The sequence below is a fragment of the Chiloscyllium punctatum genome, chromosome 4, assembly GCF_047496795.1.
Source record: "Chiloscyllium punctatum isolate Juve2018m chromosome 4, sChiPun1.3, whole genome shotgun sequence".
Classification (NCBI taxonomy): Eukaryota; Metazoa; Chordata; class Chondrichthyes; order Orectolobiformes; family Hemiscylliidae; genus Chiloscyllium; species Chiloscyllium punctatum.
In genome coordinates this window covers 76,720,805-76,735,079 of record NC_092742.1, presented here as the reverse complement: position 1 = coordinate 76,735,079, position 14,275 = coordinate 76,720,805, and the positions used below count along the sequence as shown (strand labels likewise).

The window sequence follows — 14,275 nt, the reverse complement described above, 5'->3', positions numbered from 1 at the left end:
GCAGTGCTAACCACTGAGCCACTGTGCCGCCCTATCTCTTGTTCGTCCCTCCAAAGGAATTACATCGATGCAGATGAGAAGAATGACTATTAATCACTTTTAAATATACATTCAGTTCGCATTCAAAGTTTGGTAGAAGATTTGTAGCTCGGGTGCTCATTGTTGTGGTTCTGTTCGCCGAGCTGGGTATTTGTCTTGCAAACATTTCGTCCCCTGTCTAGGTGACATCCTCAGTGCTTGGGAGCCTCCTGTGAAGTGCTTCTGTGCTGTTTCCTCCGGCATTTATAGTGGCCTGTCTCTGCCGCTTCCGGTTGTCAGTTCGAGCTGTCCACTGTAGTGGCCGGTATATTGGGTCCAGGTCGATGTGTTTGTTGATAGAGTCTGTGGATGAGTGCCATGCCTCTAGGAATTCCCTGGCTGTTCTCTGTTTGGCTTGCCCTATAATGGTAGTGTTGTCCCAGTCGAATTCATGTTGCTTGTCATCTGTGTGTGTGGCTACTAAGGATAGCTGGTCGTGTCGTTTCGTGGCTAGTTGGTGTTCGTGTATACGGATCGTTAACTGTCTTCCTGTTTGTCCGATGTAGTGTTTCCTGCAGTCCTTGCATGGGATTTTGTACACTACATTAGTTTTGCTCATGTTGGGTATCGGGTCCTTTGTTCTGGTGAGTTGTTATCTGAGCGTGGCTGTTGGTTTGTGTGCTGTTATGAGTCCTAGTGGTCGCAGTAGTCTGGCTGTCAGTTCAGAAATGCTCCTGATGTATGGTAGTGTGGCTAGTCCTTTGGGTTGTGGCATGTCCTTGTTCCGTTGTCTCTCCCTTAGGCATCTGTTGATGAAATTGCGAGGGTATCCGTTTTTGGGGAATACTTTGTATAGGTGTTCCTCTTCCTCTTTTTGTAGTTCTGGTGTGCTGCAGTGTGTTGTGGCCCTTTTGAATAGTGTCCTGATGCAACTTCGTTTGTGTGTTGGGGTGGTTGTTTTCATAGTTTAGGACTTGGTCTGTGTGTGTGGCTTTCCTGTAAACCTTTGTGGTGAATTCTCCGTTCGGTGTTCTCTGTACCATCACGTCTAGGAATGGGAGTTGGTTGTCCTTTTCTTCCTCTCTAGTGAATCGGATTCCTGTGAGTGTGGCGTTGATGATCTGGTGTGTGTTCTCTATTTCTGTGTTTTTAATTATTACAAAGGTGTCATCCACGTATCTGACCCAGAGTTTGGGTTGAAGTTGTGGTAAGACTGTTTGTTCTAACCTTTGCATTACTGCTTCTGCTATGAGTCCAGAGATCGGTGAGCCCATGGGTGTTCCGTTGATTTGTTCGTATATCTGGTTGTTGAATGTGCAGTGTGTTGTGAGGCACAGGTCCAGTAGTTTAAGTATGCCTTCTTTGTTGATAGGTTCAATGTCCTGTTGTCTGTTATGTCTGTCCAGCAGGATGGCTATTGTTTCTTTGGCTAGTGTTTTGTCGATGGAGGTGAATAGTGCCGTTACATCGAATGAGACCATAGTTTCTTCCTTGTCTATGTGTATATTTCTGATGATGTCCAAGAATTCCTGTGTTGATTGTATAGAGTGTCTGGATCCACTGATCAGGTGTTTCAGTTTCTGCTGTAGTTCTTTGGCCAGTTTGTGTGATGGTGTCCCTGGTAGTGATACTATGGGTCTGAGTGGGATGTCTGGTTTGTGCACTTTGGGTAGTCCATAGAATCTGGGGGGGTTGTTGCTTTCAGGTTTCATTCTTTGTAGGTCAGACCTGGTTATCTGTCCGTTTTTTTGTGTATTCCTCAACCCAAACTCTGGGTCAGATACGTGGATGACACCTTTGTAATAATTAAAAACACAGAAATAGAGAACACACACCAGATCATCAACGCCACACTCAGGAATCCGATTCACTAGAGAGGAAGAAAAGGACAACCAACTCCCATTCCTAGACGTGATGGTACAGAGAACACCGAACGGAGAATTCATCACAAAGGTTTACAGGAAAGCCACACACACAGACCAAGTCCTAAACTATGAAAGCAACCACCCCAACACACACAAACGAAGTTGCATCAGGACACTATTCAAAAGGGCCACAACACACTGCAGCACACCAGAACTACAAAAAGAGGAAGAGGAACACCTATACAAAGTATTCCCCAAAAACGGATACCCTCGCAATTTCATCAACAGATGCCTAAGGGAGAGACAACGGAACGAGGACATGCCACAACCCAAAGGACTAGCCACACTACCATACATCAGGAGCATTTCTGAACTGACAGCCAGACTACTGCGACCACTAGGACTCATAACAGCACACAAACCAACAGCCACGCTCAGACAACAACTCACCAGAACGAAGGACCCGATACCCAACATGAGCAAAACTAATGTAGTGTACAAAATCCCATGCAAGGACTGCAGGAAACACTACATCGGACAAACAGGAAGACAGTTAACGATCCATATACACGAACACTAACTAGCCACGAAACGACACGACCAGCTATCCTTAGTAGCCACACACACAGATGACAAGCAACATGAATTCGACTGGGACAACACTACCATTATAGGGCAAGCCAGGGAATTCCTAGAGGCATGGCACTCATCCACAGACTCTATCAACAAACATATCGACCTGGACCCAATATACCGGCCACTACAGTGGACAGCTCGAACTGACAACCGGAAGCGGCAGAGACAGGCCACTATAAATGCCGGAGGAAACAGCACAGAAGCGCTTCACAGGAGGCTCCCAAGCACTGAGGATGTCACCTAGACAGGGGACGAAACGTTTGCAAGACAAATTCCCAGCTCGCGAACAGAACCACAACATTCAGTTCGCATTTCACCTTTGATGTGGTTTCAGTGAAACTTAGACTCTTAAGTAGTGTTAATACTTTCTGCTATTTCATAAGCTCATGTTGATTCTGTTTGTGTTGTTAATATCTCAAACTTTGATGCATGTTTAAACATTACCATCTAGCATATGGAAATAATAAATGGCACAACAAAAAAAAAGTTTAATTCTAATAAACTCACTTGGCAAACACAGATTTAAACTGGTACCCTGCCATTTAATAATGAGTTTAATGATGATTCATTCTACATGGTAATTTAATACTGTTCATATTTTGGCAGAGCACACAGACCAATGAAAGGAATAATTAATATGATCATCTTAATTTTTTAAGCTGAGGACACATATATAGCTGAAAGTGAACTCAACATTATTATCAGTAATTTCGATCATGGGTTCCAGCCAAATTCAAACAACAGACTAGAACACATAAATCTAGGCTGATATTTCAGTTCAATATTGAGAATTCTGCACTATCAGCAGTTTGATGTCTTTTGGAGAGGAATGATAAACCAGGATCCTGCCTGCCCTCTTAAGTGGATATGAAAGGTTCTATCATGCTAATCAAAATGGGTGTTTTCCCAATATCCTGGCTAACATTTACCCCTCATTCAACTGCACTTGATTGACTTTTGTAATCATTCATTGGACCTAAGTATGGATATCTTGGCTCTGTGACTTCTCTATAAACTTAGAACAGTGATTACATTTCAAGAGAACATCATCAGCTGAGAAGCACTTCGGCACATCTTAAGGATGTGAAAAGTGCTGGACAACATGCAGAGTTTTTTTTGTTATATTTCTGCATTTTGAACCTCATCTTGGGAACATTGGCATTCTGTCTGGGCTAAATAAAAACATTTTCTTCCACTGTAAACTTACAATTTGTATTGTTTGTACATTATTGTAGTCAGTTAACTCAGTTACATAGGCAGCTGGTTTGTAATGCAAAGTTACAACAACAGTGTGCATTCAATTCCCCGCACTGGCTGAGATTAACATGAATGCTTTTCCTTCTTAACCTCTCCCTTACCTGTGACATGGTGACCCTCAGGTTAAACCAGCACTCTCTAATAAGAAAGCTGTCTTATGGTGCTCTGGGACTATGGCAATATAACCTTTTTTTTTAATTTCTCATAGTGTTATGTGAGATCAGTAATTCTGTTACTCTTATGCTGAAAAGCAAAAATAGTTGGACAAACTTGTTTAAAGTCAAAGACTTGAATTTCTATAGTGCCTTACACAACCTCAGAATATCTCAAAGTACTTATATCCACTAAGTTATTTCTGAAATGTAGTAATTGTATGAAGGAAACATTCTGCCTAACAAGTTCTCATAAGCAACAATGTGATAATTTTGCACAATGTGGAAATAACTACTTTGCCATTATCGTAATAACGTTTTTACAAATGAAAAGGTAGCTATACATTTGTCCGACTTCAATGCAAATAAATTTAATTTTGTGTTTCAAACCAGGTGATTCATTTGCACAGTTTCGCTTTGCTGAGGAAAAAGAGTGGGAAGTAGAGGGGACTTCCAGTAAACAGGTAGGTTTTTGCAATTTGTCCAGTTGAATTGTTATGGTGTAGATCTTTAGCCTTCTAGACATTGTGACATCATAGACAAATTTTGCAAGTGCGCTGCAATTTAGAAATATCCTGAATACCGTTTCCTGTCAATGTCCATTTGTCTTATACAAATGCAGACAATTTTCATAGAATGTGATATTTATTATCGCTCTACTTGCCTTGACTCAAGTCACAGTTAGGCCTTACTGGGATATTTTCCAGATTAAAATTATGAACTAGTCTTCTAATTTGGCAAAATCAAATTGCAAAACAGAAATTTGAAAATATAAATCTGTTGAGTTGTTACCAAACAAAAAGATAGAAATGCAAAAGTGATTTTTCTCACTTTTCCCAGTATAGTATGTAACTAACTTCTGTAAATTTGACTTAATGTTGTGGCACAAAACAATATGGGTTTGATCTGCACATGCTGTAGTGTAGAAATATTGGTGTAGATGAGTGTTTATGGTACTCCAGTAGCTCAACTGTTCAAATTGTGGACAATTGAAATTTACTTATAGAGTCATAGAGTCGCATAGAATAGCATAGACCCTTTGGACCAACCTCTCTGCACAGACCAGCCATCCAGTCCTGACTTAGTCCATTTTGCCAGCATTTGGCCCATTTCCCTACAAACTATTCCTGTTCATATACCCGTCCCGATGCCTTTTATGTGTTGTAATTGTACCAGCCTCTCCACCATGTCCTCTGGCAGCTTGTTCCATACACGCACCATTTTGTACATGAGAAAGTTACCCCTCAGGTCCTTTTCAAATTTTTCCCCTCTCAATTAAACCTATGCCCTCTCGTTTCGGATTCACCCAACCAAGGAAAAAGACATTGGCTATTTACCCTATCTGTGCCTCTCATGATTTTATAAACCTCAATAAGGTCACCCCTCAGTCTCCAACACGCTAGGGAAAATAGCCCCAACCTATTCTCCCTAAAGTTCAAGCCCTCCAGTCCCGGCAGCATCCTTGTAAATATTTTCTATTTAAGTTAAGTTTAGCAACATCCTTCCTATAGAAGGATGACCAGAATTGTACATAATATTCTAAAAGTGGCATCACCAATGTCCTATATAATGCATATGGCATCACAACTCCTATACTCATTGTTCAGACCAATGAAGACAAGTGTGCCAAATGCACTGTTCACCATTCTGTCTACCTGTGACTCCACTTTCAAGGAACTATGCAGCTGCACCTCTCGGTCTCTTTGTTCAGCAACATTCCCCATTAACTGTATAAGTCCTGCCCTGGTTTGCTTTACCAAAATGCAACACCTCTCATTTACCTAAATTAAACTCCATCTGCCACTCCTAGGCCTATCTGAGCAAGTTATCTCGTTGTACTCTGAGATAATCTTCTTCACTGTCCACTAAACCACCTATTTTCGTGTCATCTGCAGACTAACTAACAATAACTCCTATATCAACATCCAAATCATTTTTATAAATGACGAAAAACAGTGGACCCAGCACCAATCCTTGTGGCACACCGCTAGTCACAGGCCTCCAGTCCGAAAAGCAACCCTCCACCTCCACCTTTTGCCTTCTGCCTTCAAACCAATTTTGTATCCAATTGGTTAGCTTCCCCTGGATCCCATGGGATCTAACCTTACTAACCAGTCTATCATCTGCAACCTTGTCAAATTTTTTGCTGAAGTCCCTATATACAACATCTGCAACTCTGCCTTCATCAGTCTTCTTTGTCACCTCTTCCAAAAAGTTAATCAAGTTAGTGAGATATGATTTCCCATGCAGAAAGCCATACTGACTCTCCGTAATCAGCCCTTGCCTTTCCAAATGCATATAAACTCTGTCCCTCAGAATTCACCCCAACAACTTACCCACTACTCACTTCAGGCTCACTGGTCAGTAGTTCCCTGGTTTTACCTTTCATAAATAATGGCACTATATTAACACCCTTCAGTCTTCTGACACCTCACCCGTTCTGTTGATGATAAAAATATCTCAGCAAGTGGCCCAGCAGTCTCTTCCCATGCTTCGCACAAAGTTCTGGGAAACACCTGATCAGGTCCTGGGGATTTATCTACTTTTATACATTTTAGGACCTCCAGCCCCTCTGCTTCTGTAATATGAATTCTTTGATTTTATTATTTAAGCAATCAGCTGTCAAGAGGCTCTGAAGAGAAGAACGTTTGATGTTTGGAGAAATTTTTCTGTAACAATGGCTCTGTGTACAGCTGTTTCATTAACATGAAGTAATACAGCATTTTTAAAATTAACTTTTCACCATTTTGTCCACCCCCTCTCCTCTCTTTGAAGACTTTGAGCATTCTCTGGCTTCATCAGTATTAGTTATCTCTACCAATCACTTAGCTGTTGCTTGTTTTTAGTCTTGGGAGTGATTGTCATCTGTCTGCTCGAGAGGTATTTCAGCCGAGCTAAATAATGTCTTCATTTCATATCTATTCCCAGTAGGAGTCATTTAGAAATGAGAAATCCATCTGTATTTCATTTGCTAATGCAGCAATACTGTAATCAATGAGAAAATGTTGATGCCATTGGCAGACATTGATTAAGAGAGACCACCAAAATTGAAGCTTTTTTGTGTGCCTGAGCCAACCAGATACTGAGACTCTGAAGAACACAAGTACAATAGTAATACAAGTTACTATTGTCATGATGCAACTCTCTGGCGCCCGAATCATGAAGTGTATCAATACAGATAACTCTAACTTGAGATATCAAGAAGTTTATAGTTGAGGCATCAGGTTTTAATATAGAATGCGGTTATTTTTATATAAAATAAATTGTGGGTCACTTACAAAATTTTGCCTTTTCTTCCCCCTTTTTTCTTCACCATGAGTCAAATTGCATCTCATCATTTAAATCAAAGGCAGGTTTGTTCTTTAGTGTTAAACGTCCCTAGATGGCAAATGCTATTTTTTTAACCAGTAAAGATTACATATGTTTGATTCCAAAAAAGAGAAAAGTTGGCATATCTTTGGCTGAATATGATCCCTCAGGTTTCAAAGTGCAGTGGAGTGATGTTTAATTTCTTGGAAATGAAATGAATTGACATTTGCGCTTGAACAGTTTTCAAAATTATCATTATTTCATTAAAAGAACAAAGTGAATCACCTCATAGAATCCCTAGTGTGGAAGCAGGCCATTTGGCCATTCAGTCCACACCGATCCTCTGACGAGCATCCCACCCAGACCTCCTCCCCCAACCCTATCCCTGTAACCCTGCATTTCCCATGGCTAATCCACTTAGCCTGCACATCCCTGAACACTATGGGCAATTTAGCATGGCCAATCTAGCTGACCTGCACATCTTTGGATTGTGGGAGGAAGCTGTAGCACCCAGAGGAAACCCATGCAACCATGGGGAGAATGCGCAAACTCCACACAGTCACCTGAGGGTACAGTCAAACCAAGGTCCCTGGAGCTGTGAGGCAGCAGTGAATTCTCAGTAACACCTCTACATAGACTTTATTTCAGGTTATCTCTTTATGATAAAAGGTGTGCTTTAGGTTAATGTCACCTGTTAGTATAAAAAGCAATTCATCTGTTTTCTATACCAGGAGGGAAGGTAGTTTTGTGTGTTCCACCACAGCTTTAGCTTGTTTCTACTTATGTTTCCTAGTTAATTTGGTTTAACTCAAATTTTATAATATTTGTTAGAACATCATGACAAAAATAGAAGATTCTTCAGTTTGTTTTTCATTGGTTGTAGGTGTCACGGACGAAGGCAGCATTTGTTTCCCATTCCTAATTACTTGAAAGAATGAAGCCACGGTGCTGTTAGGAGGGAATTTCTAGGAATCTGTCCCAGTGACAGTGAAGGAATGGTGATATTGCTTCAAATAAAGATTTGTGTTATTTGGAGGGGAACTTGTAGGTGTTGGAGTTCCCATGGATCTTCAGCCTTGGTCTTTCTAGGTGGTAGAGGTTGCAGACTTAAAAGGTGCTGTCAAAGGAGGCTTGGTGAGTTACTGCATGTTGTGGATGATATGCACTGCTGCCATTGTGCATCAGTGGTGGATGAGGTGCCTGTCAAGTGGACTGCTATGCCTTGGATGGTGTTGAGCTGCATGCAAGTGGAAAATATTCCATTATATTCCTGGCTTGTGCCTTGTAGCTGTTAGACATGCATTGAAGAGTCAAGAGGTGAATTGCCTACTCCACAGAATTCTTCTCTGAGCTGCTTTTCCAGCCACCGTATTTATCTGATTTAGTTTAATTTCAGGTTAGAAGTAACATCCAGGACATTGATAGTGAGGGATTCCGCAATGGTAATTCCATTTTCTGTCAGTGGGAAATACTTAACTTCTCTCACTTTGGAGATGGTCATTGTATAGCATGTTTGTGGTGTAAATATTACTTGCCCAACTTGAATCTTGTCCGTGTCTTTTTGCATGTGACAGGGACTGCTTCAGTGTCTGAGGAGTTGAGAATGGAGCTGAACATTATGCAGTCATTAGTGAACATTTGCCTTTTGATGTCATGATGGAGGGAAAGCCATTGTTGAAGTCAAAGATGAAGACAATTGGGCGTAGGACACTATGTTGAGGACCTCCTGTGTTGAGGACCTCCTGCAGTGATGTCTTTTGACTAAGATGATTGACCTGCAACAGTTTCACTGATGTTCCTTTGAACCTGGTATGTCATCAGTGAATGGACAGTTTTCCGTTAAATTCCCATTGATTCTTAGGGCTTTTAGTGCCACACTGGATCAAATGCTGCCTTGATGTCAAGGGCACCAAAATTGTAGGTGTCGTGGACAGCAAAGAAGGCTACCTTGGATTACAACGGGATCTTGATCAGATGAGCCAATGGGCTGAAGAGTGGCAGATGGAGTTTAATTTAGATAAATGTGAGGTGGTGCATTTTGGGAAAGCAAATCTTAGCAAGACTTAAACACTTAATGGTAAGGTCCTCGGGAGTGTTTCTGAACAAAGAGACCTTGAAATGCAGGTTTATAACTCCTTGAAAGTAGAGTTGCAGGTAGAAATGATAGTGAAGAAGGCGTTTGGTGTGCTTTCCTTTATTGGTCAGAGTATTGAGTACGGGAGTTGGGAGGTCACATTGTGGCTGTACAGGACATTGGTTAGGCAACTTTTGGAATATTGCGTGCAATTCTGGTCTTCCTATTGGAGGGATGTTGTGAAACTTGAAAGGGTTCAGAAAAGATTTACAAGGATGTTGCCAGGGTTGGAGGATTTGAGCTACAGGAAGAGGTTGATTAGGCTGGGGCTGTTTTCCCTGGAGTGTCAGAGGCTGATGGATGACCTTTATAGAGGATTATAAAATCATGAGGGCCGTGGATAGGATAAATAGACAAGGTCTTTTCTTTGGGGTGGGGGAGTCCTGAACTAGAGTGCATAGGGCTTAAGGTGAGAGGGGAAAGATATGAAAGAGACCTAAGGGACAACTTTTTCACACAAAGGGTGGTGCATGTGTAGAATGGGCTGCCAGAGGAAGTGGTGGAGGCTGGTACAATTGCAACATTTAAAAGGCATTTGGATGGGTATGTGAATAGGAGGGGTTTGGAGGGACATGGACTGGGAGCTGGCAGGTGGGACTAGATTGGGTTCGATATCTGGTTGGCATGGGTGATTTGGACCGAAGGGTCTGTTTCCGTGCTGTATATCTCTATGACTCTGTGGCATTCACTCTCAGCTCACCTCACCCCTAGAGTTCAGCTGTTTTGTTCATGGACTAAAACAGTAATGAGGTCAGGCACTAATTAATCTTACTGCTGAATATGTGCTGTTTGATTGCACTGTCACTGACATCTTTCATCACCTTATTGATGATAGAGAGTACACTGATGGGTACAATTGGACAGGTTGGATTTGTCCTTTTGTTGTGAACAAGCCATAGCTGGGTAATTTTCTACATGACAGGATATATGTTGCAACTGTACTGATGCAGCATGACTAGGGGAATAACTAATTATGGAGTACAAGTTGGCTGTGTCCATAGTCTTTCCGGAGTTTGAATCTGATCCATTGGTTATAAGATCATTTAGGTGGTAAAAACAATGACTGCAGATGCTGGAAACCAGATTCTGGATTAGTGGTGCTGGAAGAGCACAGCAGTTCAGGCAGCATCCAAGGAGCTTCGAAATCGACGTTTCGGGCAAAAGCCCTTCATCAGGAATAAAGGCAGTGAGCCTGAAGCGTGGAGAGATAAGCTTATCTCTCCACGCTTCAGGCTCACTGCCTTTATTCCTGATGAAGGGCTTTTGCCCGAAACATCGATTTCGAAGCTCCTTGGATGCTGCCTGAACTGCTGAGCTCTTCCAGCACCACTAATGCAGATATAAGATCATTTAGCCATTTATACACCATACATTGTTCGGCATACAAGTAGTCCTGTCCTGTGTTATAGCTTCACCGAGATGGCACCTCAGTTTTAGCTACATTCATTGTTGTCCTTACTTGATGGTGAAGTGAGGGCTATCCTGGGCCATGAGTTCCTGAATTGAAGTTGAGTACACTTGTGTTTCTGCTGATGGCCCACTGCCTCTTGTGGATGCCCAGTTTTGAGGTTTTAAATAGACCTAACAACTATCATGTTTAGCATGATGATAGCACTATATAACATGATGTTGGGTATGTGGGGACAGATCTTCATGGCCACTCCTACCAATACTATCATGGATAGCTGTATTCGCACTAGGCAGATTGATGAAGATGAATTGAGTATATTTTCCATTCTGAATGGTTCCTCATCAGCTGTTGCAGAGTCTGCCTGTCAGCTATCTCCTTTAGGACCCAGGCAGCTGAGTCAGTAGTGGTGCTATGCAGCCACTTTTAATTATGGAAAATGTAGTCTCCCATTGAGATTACATTTTGTGCCCTTGCCAACCTCATTGTTGCTTCCAGGTGAAGTTCAACATGGAAGAATATTGATTTATCAGCTTAGAGAGAAGGGTGGTAGGTGATAATCAGCAGGAAGTTTCCTTGCATATGTTTCAACTAAGGCCCATGAGCATAGCCTCTTAAGCTAGTGTTGTGTATTCCTAAGGCACCAATATCCTGAGTCTGTGTTACTTCTGATGGATCTGTCTTATTGTTGAGACAGGACATAGCCAAGAATGGTGATAGTGGTGTCTGGGATGTTTTCTGAAAGGTATGATTTTATAAATATGATTATTGTCAGGCTTATTTTTGACTAGTATGTGGGACAGCTCTCCCAATTTTGGCATATGCCCTAGATATTTGGAGAATCATAACCGAATCAAGTGCAATCAGCATGACTTCATGAAAGGGAAATCATGTCTGACTCTTTTTTAAAAGAGTTTTCTGAGGACATTTCATCCAGACTGGATAAAGGGGAACCAATAGATGTGTTGTATTTGGACTTTCAGAAATTGTTCAACAAGGCATCTCAGAAAAGGCTCTGTCATAAGATAAGAGCCCATGGTGTTGGAGGTCATATATTGACTTGGATAGAAGATTGGCTAGTGGGCAGGAAACAGAGAATGGGGATAAAGACTTTCTTTGTCAGTTTGATGACCTGTTACCACCTGATTCCACAGGAATCCATGCTGGGACCGCAATTGTTTACAACATATAAAAATGACTTGGAGGAAAGAATTGAATGTACTATAGCCAAATTGCAGACAACACAAAGATCGGTGGAAAAACAAGTTGCAAAAAGGGTTATGAACAACCTTGGAAGAAAGAGGTGCCAATTTAGACTCAGATGAAAAAGAATTGGTTCTCTAAGAGGGTTGAGATTCTTTGGGCAGTGAGAAAGGAGCTGTTCAATCTGTACACCTCTTTAGTAAAAACCATCAATCTTCCCGTTAGGTTTCATCATACCCAATTCAGGCCAACAAGATCAGTCCGTTTGGCCACAATCACCATTTTAAAAATTGCTGTGATATTTAAAGGGACTTTGCATCTGTTAGCACTTGTTTGGAGCTCTGTTCCAGCCATTGTTGTTTCAGAGCTTGCCAGCTTAAAATATCGGAAAGGTACACTGGAGGATTAATTTTTTTTTAATCTTATTGTGGAGATCCATATTAAAACTATGAACTGCTGCTGGCAACCTCCTAATTGCCTGCCCTCTTACACTTTTCTGGCGTCCTTCAACTTGTGTCTGAACCAGCCAACCTTGCTAGCACCTGTGTGTGCAGTCTCATGGGCTACAAATGGTGCCCCCGGGTTTCACCATTTTGTCCTCCTGAGGCTAGTGTCTAAGATACCACAGTCCTAATGCAAGTTTCATTAAGCTAAAGATGCATCAGGATCATGCCCCAATTCGGACATGATACACTTGTGGGCCCAAGGGTTTCTTATGCTATTCTTGTTTGATTGCTTGGCATCTCTTTGGTTGTTAGAATTTGAAGAATAACAAATTAAGAAAAAAAGTCAATTTCCTGTCAAACCTTGATGACAAGCAATTAGAGATCCAACCTGCTCCTTTTACCAATAAAGGTAACTATATAAAAAAAGAAATAAAAATTGCGCTGTTTATTCTGAAGCATTAACATAAAGCAAATGTATTCTTTAATTAAAAGCTAATCACTGGACAAACACAACTGACTTTTTTTAAGAATGACAGCTATTCAGGTAAGCTATGTCACTGATGTTCAACTTTTCTGTTAAGGATATACAGGATGCAGATGTTTGCAAATTGATAAACTTTATATTGGGATTAAAAAAAATTAACAAATGTGTGCCTGTACAGAGTGTTGCAGAAATATATATGCCTGCTGCAGACTTGTGCTCAAGTCTTGAAAGCTTGAGTAAATATTAAGGACTTCAGATACTTCCCTGTGTAGCCTAATGTGTCGTGTAAATTAAACCTTTTGAGCTGCAGAGTCATTGTTTACAGAATGATGCCGCAGAATCAAGTCAGTCCCATTCCTCTGATTTGTACGTAGCCTTAAAAGTTTTTAATAAATATTGCAACTGAGAGTCACAAAATGTCAAAATTTACTTTCAAACTGATAAATGTTATGGCAAGTTAAGAACAAGAAGGAAACAGGAGAAAATCCTATTCTATAAACAGACCCTGTAGTGTTATTTACTATTCCATTACCTTCCAGCCTAGTTTGTCTGTTGTCTTCTGAAGATTGATAACCCATGCTGGGATATGTAGGCTTTGTATCAAAAACCATACCTTGAACTAGACAACTCTGGGTTCAGAACTCACTGTCAGTTGATAGCTATGTGTGCATTTCCAAAGAGATCCATTAAATCTTCAGAAATTGGGGTTTGTGCTCCCTGTTTTGCTAAATGGTGAGTTCAGTTATATGGTCCTGAATACTGTTTTAGCTGAGAGCAAACAAAGTCTACATTTCAGTACTTCCTGAGGTGAACAGCTTAGTGCCAAGTCACATGTTGTATGTATCCACAGAATCCTTTTCAGGAACATATTGTTTTGTCGCATACAAGTTGAAAAGGGGTAAACCATCTTCCCTGATTTCAATCTACTCAGTTGGTCATAACAAAGGACTCACTTCCTCTTTGCACGAGTCTATACTTTTTTCTAATAAAATTGGAAGATAGATGTTCTTTTACTATAAAAATAAGGCCTTCTTGAGTGAAAACACTTCCTTAGCTGCTAACCCTAAGATAAATAATAAAGACGTGGCATTAAGCACATGACCTTTGTGTAGTTTTGTGGGCCCACACATACATATTAACATGCGTAAAAGGTAAGAGGGGATAATGTCCCACAGAAAGGGAGAGAAAAAACGAATACAAGTCAGGGTTCTTTGGCTATTTGAACCTGACGCTAGAGATTTGTTGTTTGGAGGTCATCAGCAGTAGTGATTATTTTGGTTATCCTTTAAGTTCTCGATTCCTGATGCTTCTTTCTAGTCAGTAATACCCAATTGGGTGTTCTTTTCTTGAGAAGCCTGTATTC

The 14,275-nt window shown here is 41.0% G+C and overlaps 1 protein-coding gene across 1 annotated transcript in view; it reads left to right on the top strand.

The window, feature by feature from the left end:
- aven (apoptosis, caspase activation inhibitor) overlaps positions 1–14,275 on the top strand; it is an 87,566-nt gene that overhangs the window by 69,597 nt on the left and 3,694 nt on the right. The window contains exon 3 of the mRNA XM_072569080.1: positions 4,322–4,392. Within this exon, the coding sequence (XP_072425181.1) occupies positions 4,322–4,392 (71 nt within the window). The remainder of the gene's footprint in view (positions 1–4,321; positions 4,393–14,275) is intronic.